At 48.4% G+C, this 13,710-nt stretch overlaps 1 protein-coding gene across 2 annotated transcripts in view; it reads right to left on the minus strand.

The window, feature by feature from the left end:
• Positions 1 to 13,451, minus strand: part of MPRIP (myosin phosphatase Rho interacting protein) — a 164,241-nt gene extending 150,790 nt beyond the window's left edge. For both annotated transcript variants that reach the window (XM_084818180.1, XM_084818179.1), the window contains exon 1: positions 12,383 to 13,451. In XM_084818180.1, coding sequence (XP_084674306.1) covers positions 12,383 to 12,502 — 120 coding nt within the window. In that variant the 5' untranslated portion in view covers positions 12,503 to 13,451. The remainder of the gene's footprint in view (positions 1 to 12,382) is intronic.
• Between the last annotated feature and the right edge of the window lie 259 nt (positions 13,452 to 13,710).

A 13,710-nucleotide genomic window follows, 5' to 3' on the forward strand; every position in this document is an offset into this window, starting at 1 on the left:
AACAAACTTAAACTCATTTCTCAGACAACCTTAGCTATATCACAAGCTGCTTTTGGGACTCCCTTCAACTGCAAAAGAGGTTTGCTGGGGAGCAGGAGTGGAGCTGCTGTTAGAAAGAACCCGAATCCAACAGCGCCCTTGGGCACACGGACCCTGTTGCAAAGACCTCTGATGCACAGCCATAACCTTTGATTTCAGCTCCACAGTGGGGCCATCTTTATTTCTGAGGCCAGGTTACAGGGCCAAATCGGAACAGCAGACAGCATGAATTAAGGGAGTCTCCCTGTCTTTTTGCACCTTGAAGCTAATGCCGGCCATCGCAGCTTCGCTTACGCCAGGGCCACCATTTCGAATTCCTAGGCTGCAGCATCTCAGAAGTCTGGTGTTTGACCCACTCCCACAGGAATGGAAAGAATGCCACATCTGCAGTGGGATGCAGCCCACAGCAGAGGAAGGGAAAGATCGGCGAGACGCCACCCTGGCCAGGCACTCCTGGACTCAAACCGGCAATCTTGGAGAGTCTGGGTCAAGGATATCGCTTGCCAAGTGGGCACAGACTTTGTGCGCTCAGGTCTCACAGCCCTCTGCAGGAACTGAAAAGCAAATGCCAAATGCGGCAGAGAGTGCAACATCAGTCCCTGCAATTGGCCAGCAATATGAAGCCTCTTGATTGGCCAGGCTGAGAATAAATAGGGAGTCTGGCTTTGACTCATGAAAAAAAATAGAACCTCCAGCCTGTTACACTTCAGGTTCTGAGGCCCAATGTAGGCCACTGATTTGGGGGACTTTTAAACTGGCCAGCGGACACATTTGGGCCACTCATAGTATCGCCCTGGCTGCAAGAGCATTGCTTTGAAACCCCAGCAGTGTAGAAAAATGGATTCATTCGCTTCAGGAGGCTGGAGCAGGGAAGACAGATGTCAGAAAGCCCAACAGCAGACCACTGATCATGCCACTTTGGGTAGCAAGAGAGAAGCGGCTAATCCACTGAACCAGCATGATGTAGAACAGCCAGGCACCCTCCAGATGTTTTGGACTACAACTCCCACAATCCTGGGCAGCATAGCAGTGACCATAATGGCTGAGGGTGATGGGACATGTAGCCCAACACATCTGGAGGACACCGGGTTGGGGAAGACTAATGTAGAGTGACAGACTTGGACAGGGGAGACGCGAGTTCAAATTCCCACTCAGCCATGAAGAGGGCTTTGGGCCAGGGACTACCTCTCAACCTAACCCTGCCCCCCTCACAGGGCTGTTGTTGAAAGGGTAAAATAGGAAATAACTCCTTGGAAGGCAAGAGAGATACAACTGAGAATAAATAACAGTAACTACGTATCATCATCACCACCACCACCACCACTTAAGTGTGTGTTTTACAGGGGTTTGTTAAAGTGAAAGCAAAATTAAAATCCACTGGATATTTTTAAAAAGGGAAAAAATGCTCATCAACCTCAGGCTAAAGGAAATGTGATTTCCAGCGAAACCAACACCTTGGGGTTAAATGTGATCAAAGCTAAGACTTTGAACACATCAAAAGCTGTCAGCTGTTTCTTTTTAATTGTATGCAAATGTTGTGGTGGTGGAGAAACCCTGCCAAGCACACAGCTATTAAGAACGCTTATCCTCTTTGCAAAACACCCAAACAAAACAAAGGAAGGCCAAAACGTACTCTGGGCAGCACTATCCAAAAACTCAGGAAAGAGGGCCGAAGCCACACCTGAGGTAGAGAGGCACAAGAACTTCATTTCATTTTGCAAATCCCAGAACTTGCCCCGTTTGCAAACCCGAACAGTGAATAATGGGGGTGCAAAGAAAAAGAAGTTGCAAACGAAAATGGATCTGAGGCAAACCTAATCTGGAGTCTTCACCGTGTGCTGTTGTTTTCTCCAAAATTCACTGGCATGCTAGAATCCCAGAGCATGGAACACACAGTTATGCCAGCAGCTGGCAAACAAAAGAGCCGAACAATGGAATTTCAGCTCACCTGTCAGCTTCCTTCCCAATTTAGAGAACTCAGGGGTTTGGGGTGAGACAACAGAGTATAAATGCAAATTAGGGAACCACAATGGGAGCTAACGGCCCAGCAAGTAATGCCCAGCTTGGGCCAGAAAGAACTGGATTCATATCCCTGTGCAGCAAAGGGCCCTGGGTAGTCACTTGCAGCCTTTGCATGTAATGCTGAACCATAATTTAGTCGCTACATGCACAGCCAGAAAGTTGCTCCCCCTCACCTCTCCCATGACTACGGGAAGGAATAAGCCAGAATTCAGTTTTGCTTTTAGCAGATTTCTGGGATGCTGTTATGTGCAAACGACAAATTGTGGTTTAAAGTAAACTCTAGTTCGGGGGTAGGCAAGCCTGTGCCCTCCAGTTGCTTTGGACTACAACTCCCATCAACCACAGCCAGCATGACCAGCCGTTTTACGGGAGCTGTAACCCAAAACTTCTGGAGGGCACCAGGTTGTTCGCCTCTGCTCTAGTTTGTTAAACAAGCCAGCAAACCAAGCCAGGGTTTGCTCTTGGCGTGTTTAGCAAATGACCACAGATTTCTTTTAAACTGTGATTCTTGGTCTGCAAGTAATGACAAGCCAGGAAGTGAAACTGAATTCTGGTTTATTCCTCCTCACGGTTGCACGTGCGGAAGAGAGAAGGGAGGAGGAGCTTCACATAGGCGCCTTTTTACCTTGCACATAGCGCTACACCACGGCCATGGCAATCTTGCATATAGCGCTAAACCATGGCCATTAGTAGCGCAAGAACAGCAATCCTGGCTGCGCTGGGATTGCTGGGGGAGAGGGAATGAGGTTAAAGCCTCCCTCTCAATGAGCCTGATAAAGGCTGAAGTCCTTTTGCTGATAAATAGCAGCCTTTGCCATAGCTGGCTGATCAGCAGGGGAAAGTGGGCAAGGCTCTACAAGCTGCATGCAGCCATCAGACTGCCCACCTGTGGCTTTAATGGTACAATGTATCTCAATGTGACCAACCTCACAGGGTTGTTGTGGGGGGGTGGAATAGGATAACCCCATATACAGCACTCTTAAGCTGCATGGAGGAAAAAAAGGATACAAATGAAAGGGGGGAAGCAAAAGATGCAGGCATAATGACTGCTCAGTCAGAGGGTCATCTGGGGAAACCCAGAAGCGGGTTTGGAACCCAAGAGGGCCATTTTGGAGGTTCCGCACCCCTGTCCCAGGAGCTGACCAAGCACACACAATTCTTTTCCTGAGTTCAGCACACCGTCCATTTTAATCTCTGTCGCCCAAGGATAGAAAATTTAGAAACAAAGCCCCAAAAGACAAGCCTTCCAAAAACTATCAGAGCCATTAAGGCTGCAATCCAAAGCACATGTTAACTAGGGAATTAAGTCCCAATGAACACAGGGGAACTTGCTTCTGAGCAAAGACAGGCGGGATGCAATGCGAGGCATACGGAATTGGGAGCAAACCCCACTGGATGTAAAAAAGGTAAAGGTGTCCCCAACCAGTCGTGTCCGACTCTAGGGTGCGGTGCTCATCCCCGTTTCTAAGCCGAAGAGCCAGCGCTGTCCGAAGACGCTTCCGTGGTCATGTGGCCGGCATGACTGAACACCGAGGTGCACGGAACGCTGTTACCTTTCCCGCCGAGGCGGTACCTATTTATCCACTTGCAATTTCTTGCTTTTGAACTGCTAGGTTGGCAGAAGCTGGGACTGAAGACGGGAGCTCGCTCCGTCACGCGGCACTCGGGTCTCGAACTGCTGTCCTGCCGACCTTCCAGTCTGCAGTTCAGCGTCTTAACCACTAAGCCACCGCAGCCCCATCCACTGGATGTAGTGGGACTTAAATTCCAAGTGAAGCGTGAGAAGGACTGGGCTGTAAATTGGGCCCAGAAAAGCCTTGAGTGTTTAATCCACACTTCTAAACGTTTGACAATAAAGCCAAAGCACCCCAAAGCGTCTCACCCAGCCTTGGGCCGGGCAGGAGCCTACAACGGATTGTTTACAGAGCACCGAATTATGTCCCCAATCCCACATTCAGTGCCTAGAGACACCTCCTTAGCTGCTGCTAACTGCCTCTCTGGAGTCCAACAAACAGGAAGTTAAAGGTGCTCAGTAATCATTGTCCAAAAAGCTACAGATTTACCCTGAAGCTGCAAATTAACTCTTTATTTGCCCAGGTGGCCATTTCACCTCACTAGGATACCAGACACACAAGAGTCTTTATCATGCCAAGGTCTATCAGACACAAATTGCCATCTCTTACCCCAGAGGTGGAGAACTTCAGGCCCAGGGGCCAAATCCGGCCCTCTGAGGTTCCCCAGGCCATGCCCACTTTCCCCCAGAACCACCTATCATTGGGTGGTGTCCTGGCTTTTGTGCATTTTCTCACATACACACACACACACACACACTTCCGAGTTGGTGAAATGCCTCTGTGAAGGTTTGAGGCCTACAGAGGCAAAGGGAAAAAAGGTCAGGCTTAGAGGCCTGGGGGGGGGGGTTGTTGAGAGGGGGTATCCCTGAGAGGAGCAGTTTCATATCCCCGGAGTAAGTTTCAGTTTCATTTCTCCACTTGAGTTTCATTTCTTCAGGTCGGAAGCAGTACTTTCAGTTTTGAGGGTATATAAAGAGAGTGAGAGAGCCAGTAAGAACAGACTCAGAAGACCAAAGCCTGAAGAGAGAGCAGGAAGAAGCAACCTGGAGAAGTCTTGAGTACAGCTAGGGTAAAAGAACTTGCATTCTGCAAATTTTATTTTCTCTTAATGCCTTTTGTATGACTCAGCTCTATTGCATAAATTCTTTTAGTTGTAATTTGTTTGCTTTAATTTACCAGTAAACTGTTGTGGTTCAGCCCTGTGTCTAGAGTGTCAATCACCCCACATCTACAGCCTAAACCCCACATTACTGGGAAGGGGAAGTTTAAAAGAAGGAATGTGGGACTCTTGAGGAGGCAAGAGATCCTTAAGGAGACGCTCAAGGGGTCCAGGTCATAAGGGGAATTTTGACAGCCTCTCCTAAGGCTTAGTTACAGGCAGGAAGAGCTTTAAGCTAAAATACAGCCATTTGCCTGTGGCAAGTAAAAACTGCTTGCAGGCAAGCAGACTGGGAAGCCTGCGTCAATGGGGAGGAAGCTGGCCTGCCACAAGTGGCTAACAGAGGAATGCCTTAAGTCGTCAGGCTACCAAAATCATTTGCAGGCTAGGAATTTCCGGGGACTTCTTTGCCAAGCGGCTGTATAAACAGCCATGAGCTAATTTGAACTCTAGTTGGATTGGTGGGGGGGGGGGGGGATTAGATCATTTTAAAAGGTCACCCCCATTCAGAGTTCCAGCTCTCTTTGTGCTAGTTGAAGGGGCCCCAAGCTTAAAATTACGAACCCAAAGGGATGTTAGCTCACATCATTCAAAAGGGAAATGAGCTCAGATCATAACAGACAGACTCTTACGAGTCCCCTGGACTGCAAGGAGGTCAAATCAGTCAATCCTAAAGGAAATCAACCCTGAGTGCTCATTGGAAGGACAGATACTGAAGCTGAAGCTCAAATATTTCGGCCACCTAATGCGAAGAGAAAACTCCCTGGAAAAGACCCTGATGCTGGGAAAGATTGAAGGCAAAAGGAGAAGGGGACGGCAGAGGATGAGATGGCTAGATGGCATCACCGATGCAATGAATATGGACTTGAGCACGCTCCGGGAGAGGGCAGAGGACAGGAAGGCCTGGCGTGCTATGGTCCGTGGGGTCACGAAGAGTCGGACACGACTGAACAACAACAACATTCCCGAATCCCTCCATATCCAAAACGCCAATCCCAAAACTCAGGAATATCACTAGGTTGTAACTAGGTTGTAACTGGTGGGGAATTCTCTCTTCCCCACCACTCCTGCCAATGTTCATGCTGCAGACTTAGATGGGAAAACCTGAGTTCAAATCCCAGCTTAGCTACAAGTCTCACTGTGTAATTGCGTGCGCTCTCTCTCCAGCCTTGCCTATCTCACAGGGTTCCCATGAAGATAAACCCCCCAGAAGCCCTGTCTATGCAGCCTAAACCTCCTTGGAAGAAAGACAGCAACCCAATCAGTCGATAAATACTAACGCCTGCTCTCCAGTCTAATGGTATTAATACCATTTTATTAAAATGGTAATACCTACATTTTATACTCACTATATATTTTTTTAATTTTTTATTTATTTTTTTAACCAACCCTCTATACATCGGAGTTGCATTGTTCTGCCCATTTCTTTCTCTCCGCAAGCAAAAAAACCCTGGGGGTGGGGAGGGGACAAAGTAAAACATACTCCAAAACAAAACCAGAGAAAAACTGGCAGCCGGGTACTGACAGAGGCTGTTTCCTTTCCATAAGCTATCAGCTATAGAGCCTCTACCCTTTAGGCTGTAGATAAAGATTAACCAAAGCCATATAACGATTTCCAGAGGGGTCGTCCCAGTTACTCTGATGTAGCAAAAACAACAAAGAGCCATAATAAATTGGTTTGTCTTTCAAGTGGCATAGACCCTGTTGTTAGAGCTATATATATTCCTTCCTTTCCACCCAGCTTCCTGCATTATTTTACAGGAAATAAGAGCTTTTGCAGTGCCCCCTCCCCCCGCCCAGCAAGCCTATTACAGAGATATGGAACCTGTTAAATCCAGGTCTATCAATTGCCCATTGAGGTCTATCCAGGTCTATCAATTGCCCATTGAGGTCTATCCAGGTCTATCAATTGCCCATTGAGGTCTATCCAGGTCTATCAATTGCCCATTGAGGTCTATCCAGGTCCATCAATTGCCCATTGAGGTCTATCCAGGTCTATCAATCGCCCATTGAGGTCTATCCAGGTCTATCAATTGCCCATTGAGGTCTATCCAGGTCTATCAATTGCCCATTGAGGTCTATCCAGGTCCATCAATTGCCCATTGAGGTCTATCCAGGTCTATCAATCGCCCATTGAGGTCTATCCAGGTCTATCAATTGCCCATGGAGACCAACTGTTTTGCATCTCGAAGCATCAGCTGGATCCCATCTAGATCACCTCTGGAAGTTTCTTTAAAATGGTCGCCCATTTCACAGCATGGAAGAGATGAGACCAAAATCTTTTGACCCAAAAGCACGAAGGAGGCCAGGGCAGCACAACATGCAACCTGCCAGGCAGGCACCCACCACATACGGTGGCCCATGGGAGATGCACAGGCCTATTTCTGCTGCCTATACGAGACGGGAAAAACCGGGGGTGTGGGGAGGTGACAAGCCCGTCAGTCCGCTATGTATATATAGCTGACAACATTCAGCAAAGTTCATTGCACGTTTTCCCAGCCTGGGATATCCTACACCAGCCTTCCCCCACCTGGGGCCCTCAATATGTTTAGGACTTCAACTCCCATCAGCTTCAGCTGACATGGCCAATGGTCATGAATGCTAGGAGTCGTAGGCCAAAATATCTGGAGGGCACCAGGTTGTGAAAGGCTGGTATGCATTGACCAGCAGTAGTTCTCTAGATTTCTGACAGGATTCGTTCCCAGCCCTACCTGGAGATGCCATTTTGCAACCTCTTGCCACTGGGGTCCCCTGACACTGGTGCTAGCTGATCTGTTTGGGTCAGCCCCAGTTCTGGTATTACAGAACAGAGACAATAATCTCCCTTTTTCCCAGCTACCAAACATCCCCTGAGAACCCATGGGTAATAAACAAGCCAGCGTTCTAGGTTTTTGTCTTACTATTTAGCCCGCTGATTAGAAGGAAGCTCCTTTTCATTCCCAAGTTTCCATGGAAAGTTCAAAACACTATCCAGCAACAAACTGACTCAAATCTCAGTTTTGTCCCCACAGTGGGGAAATACACAGGGCTGGTTTCACACATGAATGCAGCCTGCTCAGTTAACATCCACTCAGCTCAAAAGCTCAAGGTGTTTCGTGATTCCTTCGAAGCTGCATGACATGGAAGCTCTGCCAATGGCGTTACACCTGCAGTGGCTCCAGTCTTCAAGCGACAAAGACACGCATGCGAGACGGTGCTCAATCGCAGAAGCGCAGGACGCAATTCAACAATTTACAACCGCGCTAAACTAAAAACCAGCCACATAAGGAGGCCTGCGAGGCATTTGATAGACAGGCAAAAACCGAATGCCAACCTTCCCCAACATGGCCAGCTCCAGACATTTTTGGACTGCAACTCCCATCATTCCCAGCCAGCACAGTCACTAGGAATTATGGGAGTTGTAGTCTACCACATCTGGAAGGTGCCTGGTTGGGGAAAGCTGCTATAATTTAAACCAGGATGGGCAGAATGTAGATTTCCAGATACTCTGGACTTCAACTCCCAGAAGTCCCTACCACCATGGCTGGGAGTTGAAGTTCAAAACATTTGGAGATCTACTTTCTGCCCACCCCTGGCTAAACAACTGGGAATCGGAAACCCTTGCCAATCTCCTTCTACCAGTGTTCCCTTTAACAGTTCCCTTTTACCTACGGACAGGTGTCAAACAGCTTCCCCAGTAGATGGAATCTACCTTCAATCCATCCTTGCTCTTATTTAGCATTTGCGAGATAACATATTAATCCATTTAATGCAAAAGAAATACACGGTGCCTACAGGTGGTCATTTAGCACACAGCAGCTGATTGCTGTAGGGCAAATTTACAACCAGGGGAGGAGCTGGTTTTCTGTAGCACCTGATCACATGGTAAGTCCAACTTTATCCAGACTTCCTGCAAGCCAAGGAAATCATCAGGCAGCGGGAACATGGACTTGCCTCGGCAGACTATTCAAACGACAAACTCCCAATCTGGTTACAGCAGACACCCCTGACCCCCAGACAAAGTGACAAGAGTCAAATGCGTGGTAAACAGACATCAGAAGCAGCCAACATCCATGTCGCTGTCAACATAATAACCTGGTTTGCCCATAATGCTAATCCATGGTGTGGTTTGTTGAACTCTGGCTTGTCATTGCATCTGAACCCATCCCCACAAATAACTACAAACCAAAAAAAGAAGCCATGGTTTGTTGTTGGCTGACAAAGTCTGGTTTGTTTAAATCATGGCTTGTCATGATGTCAGAACCCATAATCATGGCGTATCCCTGGCTTGCTTGCACTACTGTCTGCTGCTGAAAAAGAGGCACCCAGCAAGAGCAGCCTGAAAACAAAACCGCTATGAGCCCTGGCAAAATCAGAAATAGGGAAAACAAGCTGTATTTTGTTTGCTTGTCTGTAAGATAATTCATGGCTAAAGCATCAAACCATGGGTAACATAAACTACGTCTGAGTATTCTGTGCGAACACAGCCACAAAGTGGATTTATGGAGTGAAGCCAAGGGAAGGAAGAGTAAAATATTGCTCTAAAACCACCTCTTCCCGCCTCCCTCTCTCATCTTTTATGTAGCACTTTTAATTTTAAAAGCACTTTTACCAATTTTGCATTCATTCTCGTACAGAATTGCCTCACTAGCCAGACCACGATCCATCCAGTCCACCGTGCTCTTTCCAACCAGACAGATGCTTCTAGCCAGTTCACAAGCAAGGCCTAAAAGTGATGCTTTCCTCCCAGGACTTGGTATGCCCAGGAAAACTGCCTCTATACATGGTGGTTCCATTTTAACTTTCTTGGCCGATAGCCGTCAAATACCCTCACACTCCTGGCAAACTTGTCCAAGCCTACGTTTAAAAGCCATTCTACGCTAGCGGCCCTCACCACATCTTGCACAAGCCGCATTTCGCCCACATCAATTACAGATTACGCAAAGAACAGCTTCCTTTTCTCGGCCCAGACATTCTAATATTCATATGGTATCAGCAACGGCCAGGGTGATTCACCATGTAAATGATGACAGGTCTCTGCCCCAAGAGGTTTAAAATTCAGCAAAGGGCAGACAACGGAGGGAGGCCAGGAAAAACATGGGAAGAATACGCATTAAAATGATTGGACAAATCCATGGGAGACCAGGACCCACTCTAAGGCAGTTCATTTATTTATTTATTTCATTTCTATACCGCTCCAACAGCTGAAGCTCCCTAGATGGTTCACAGAAAGGCTGTTGGCAATGATGCTGAATAGAACTTCTGCATTCAGGGACAGTATATCTCTTGAGTACCATATTCTGTGGCCAAAAGCAGGAGACTGTTACTGTCATGTCCGCTTATGGGCTTCCTAGAGGCAACTGGGGGGCTGCTGATAGAAGTACAACGTGGGACTAAATTAGCCCCACATCATGCTTGAAAGATGTGTTGGGAGTTGTTGTCCAACACATCTTTAGGACACCGGATTGGGAAAAGTATGGACCAGGTAAGCCTTAGCCTGATCCAGCAAGATGGTAGTTATTTGGGGCAGCGATGGGGTGGGGTTCCTTTAAAAAAAAACCTTCTCTTTAATTGCCAACAAAATAAAACAGGCACTGAATCTGAATGCAACACAAGGGATGCAGCCAGAAGGCAGAGGACTCTGTTGAGTAAGAACGAAAGAAATAATGCTTTGACGTTGCTAAAAAAACTTACGGCCAGCCCCCCCAGAGAAGCAGCCAAGATGGTGGCCTAGCCCTCACAGAGACAGCACATGGGTGGTAGACCTGTGTCAGGGCTGTACCACTTCAGACTGCTGGGGGGCGGGTCACATATCTGAATGCTCCTCCTTACATTCTCTACACACCTGCACATAGACAACTAGCACTTCAAGGAGAACATGACACTAGAACTCTTCTCCTCCACGTGCTAATTATCCATGTGCAAGGATATTTTTTTAATGGCAGGGTGTTGAAAGCATTCAAACATGTAAACCTTCAGATGCTTCAAAGTTGTACTGTCTGGAAAAGGGTCACCACTTCACCTGTGAGAACTAGGTCAGTGTTTACCTAGCCCAACCTGGTGTCCTCCAGATGTGGCAGACTACAGCTCCCATAATCCACCCAGCCAGCCCTGTTGTCTTACAGGCAGTACTCCAGCCTCAACAGCAGTGAGGGGGAGAAACCCGGGGCAGGGAGGACAGCAATTCTTTCCCTCCCTCGAGAGTGAAAAACCATTCACAGACACAAAAATGAGTTGTTGCTGTTGTTGCTGCTGCTTGTAATGAGGAAGAGGAGACAAGAAAGAATGTTCAGAGATTTCTACATCACAAATCCCACCATGCCATAAATCACGTAGATTAGAAAAAGAATTAAATCATTTAGGGATGCAGAAAGCTCTGCTGTTTCGGAGGATTCGTGCAAGGCTTGGGGCCTCCTTGCTTTGTCCAAATTGCACTTTTACCAGTTATACACTCTCCCCCCCTCCCCGCAACACACACACACGCATTTTTTCCATATTAGCCTGCCGATTGCATTATCTTTCTGCCTTCCCCCCACCCCACATCCCCCGCCCAGCTCTGCAATATGACTGATCTCATTTCCATAATAGGATTTTAACCATGGATGTCAGAACTAGTGCAGACCCAGAAAGAAGGGGGTGGGGAGGGAGGATGGGAAAAAGAGGCAACCTTGTTAGATCATCAGTCCAGGAAGGGCTTAGATCACACACACACACACACACACACACACACAACAGGATAGACACAAGAACAGCAAGTGTCTGTGTTCAACCGTAATGCAAACATGTTCCTTTTTGAATTTAATGTGCCTGGATTTTGCGATTACACCGACAAGAAAACGCAAAGAGCTAGGCAAATCAGTGTACAAAAGGTTTACCTAAGGGAGATTAAAAGCATATATAGATCTCTCTCAGGCACCTGACGCTGCCTTTGACATAGCGGAGACCAAGGCTTTGAAATGCTCAGCGTCAAGATTCTATACCTCAAGGGGAAAAAAGGCTCACAGCAAGAGCTGGTGTCCTGGTTTCCAAGCAAGGCCTCTGCAATCAAGAGGGGGGGGGGGGTGTTTAAATTTCCTTCTGCAGGCTACTATTTCTAATTGGAAGAATTAGTAGATTAGGACTAGCATAAGAGGAGAAAGCAGCTTTGATTCTCTAAAACAAGGCAAATAAAAATAAATTCTCAATTTAATTGGTCAGGAAGGGCCTGGCCTATAACAAGAGACCTAGTGGTAACAAAGTGGTTATATAGGTCTCAAAACATCCTGGGTACATTGACAAGAGCTCACGGTTCTTGCCAAATTCAAAAGAAATAAAACCATCAAATTAAGACCAGTACACTGCTCCCGCAATAGGGCAGTGACAAGTTAGCTTTTCAAGTTTTATTCTCACCTGCCATTCAGCTCCAGAGGTCAAGCCTGCTAGCAGGGCCTGTATTATTTATTATTATTAATAACATTAATAAAAATTCTGTACAACACCAAAGCAATTTTAGGAACTTTATAAAGAGCAACGGTTGCAATTATTACTGCTATTCTTCGAAAGAAAATAATAAAATAATCTACTTCTGATGCCAAAGGAACTTCCAACACATTACTACAAGGCAACTCACCTGATTTAAATCTTCGTCGTTGAGTAAGTGTGATTCTCGAGGCTTGAAGCAATTCTGACATTTGCTCTTATTAAAAATGTTGGCTTGAAATTTCCTGCAGGGATTATCTTTAGCAGACATGGCGTTGTCTACCCAGAAAAAGGACCACCAAAAACAAACAAACCGAAAAATAGATTGCAACTTTTGTCCACCTTTTAAAAGCGAAAGGAGAGGGGGGAGGGACCCCCAGGCCACAAACAAAAGACGGAGGTTTGTTCTCTTTATATAAATATCTCTATTTTTTTATTTTATTTTTTTTAAAAAAGGGACTGATCCTTTAAAAACCAGGCGTTGAAACTGACAAGGGGCAAATCCCGGCCCAGAGGAACGGCTTTGCAACAGATCCGAAGCAGGTTAACATCCCAATTTCCCGGAGGCAAAACCGGAGCGAGGAGGAGGGAAGAGGAAAATAAGTATGTCCCGGAGCAGGTTGATACACCGGATTGGGACAGCTCACAGCTAGGGAGCCCAGGCGGTTGTCGGAAATCCAGGGCCAGGAGGGGGGAAGCGGGGTTTGGGGCGACGGGCCCCGGCTGTCCAGGCAGGTTGGCCCGGACGGAGCAGAAACGGCGCGTGGAAATCCGGGGAGCAAAAAGGAGCTGGGGAGCTGGGGAGCAAGCCGCCCCTCTCGCCGGCGCTCTCCAGTCAGCGGCCGCGGGCACAAACCCGGGCTGCTGCTGCGCCTTGGACGGGCCGGGCGGAGCTCCGCGCCATGCCGCGCGTCTTCATCCCCGGGAAGCCGAGGAGGAGGAGGAGAGTCCGGCGCGCAGCGCTGCGCGCTCCGAGCTCCAGCGGGGAAGCGAAGCCGGGGGCGGAGAGAGGGCGAAACAAAGCGCGGGGCTCCGCCCCCGGGCGCCAGCGGCGCCGCTTCTCCCTTTTTCCTGGGCGAGGAAGGATTTTTTTATTATTATTATTATTTTTTAAGGGTGCAATTTTCCTGCCCGGCTCAGCACCGCTCCAGAGCAGCCCCGGATCTTCGCAGGCGCTTGCAGAGGGCCCGCTTGCGGCTCCGGCCGCCCCCTTCCAGGCCGCCCATCCGAGCCGAGGGGGGCGGAGAGGGAAACGCCTCGCTGCTGCCGCTGCCGCCGCGCGCGCGCCCCCCCCCGCCGCGGCGGCCCTTCTCGGTCACGCTCCCGACTGAGCGCGCGCGGGGGGCCTTTGCGCGCCGAGCCCGGCTCCCCGGCGCTGGCGCGGCCGCTGCTCCTTTGCGCCGAGGGTTTGCACGCGCAACAAGCGGGGGAGGGGGGCGGGGGCGGAGCGGGGGGGCCTCACGCGCTTCCAGGGTGTAG

The sequence above is a fragment of the Heloderma suspectum genome, chromosome 12 (assembly GCF_057233095.1).
Source record: "Heloderma suspectum isolate Gila_16-S chromosome 12, 16-S_ref, whole genome shotgun sequence".
In the NCBI taxonomy this organism is placed as follows: Eukaryota; Metazoa; Chordata; class Lepidosauria; order Squamata; family Helodermatidae; genus Heloderma; species Heloderma suspectum.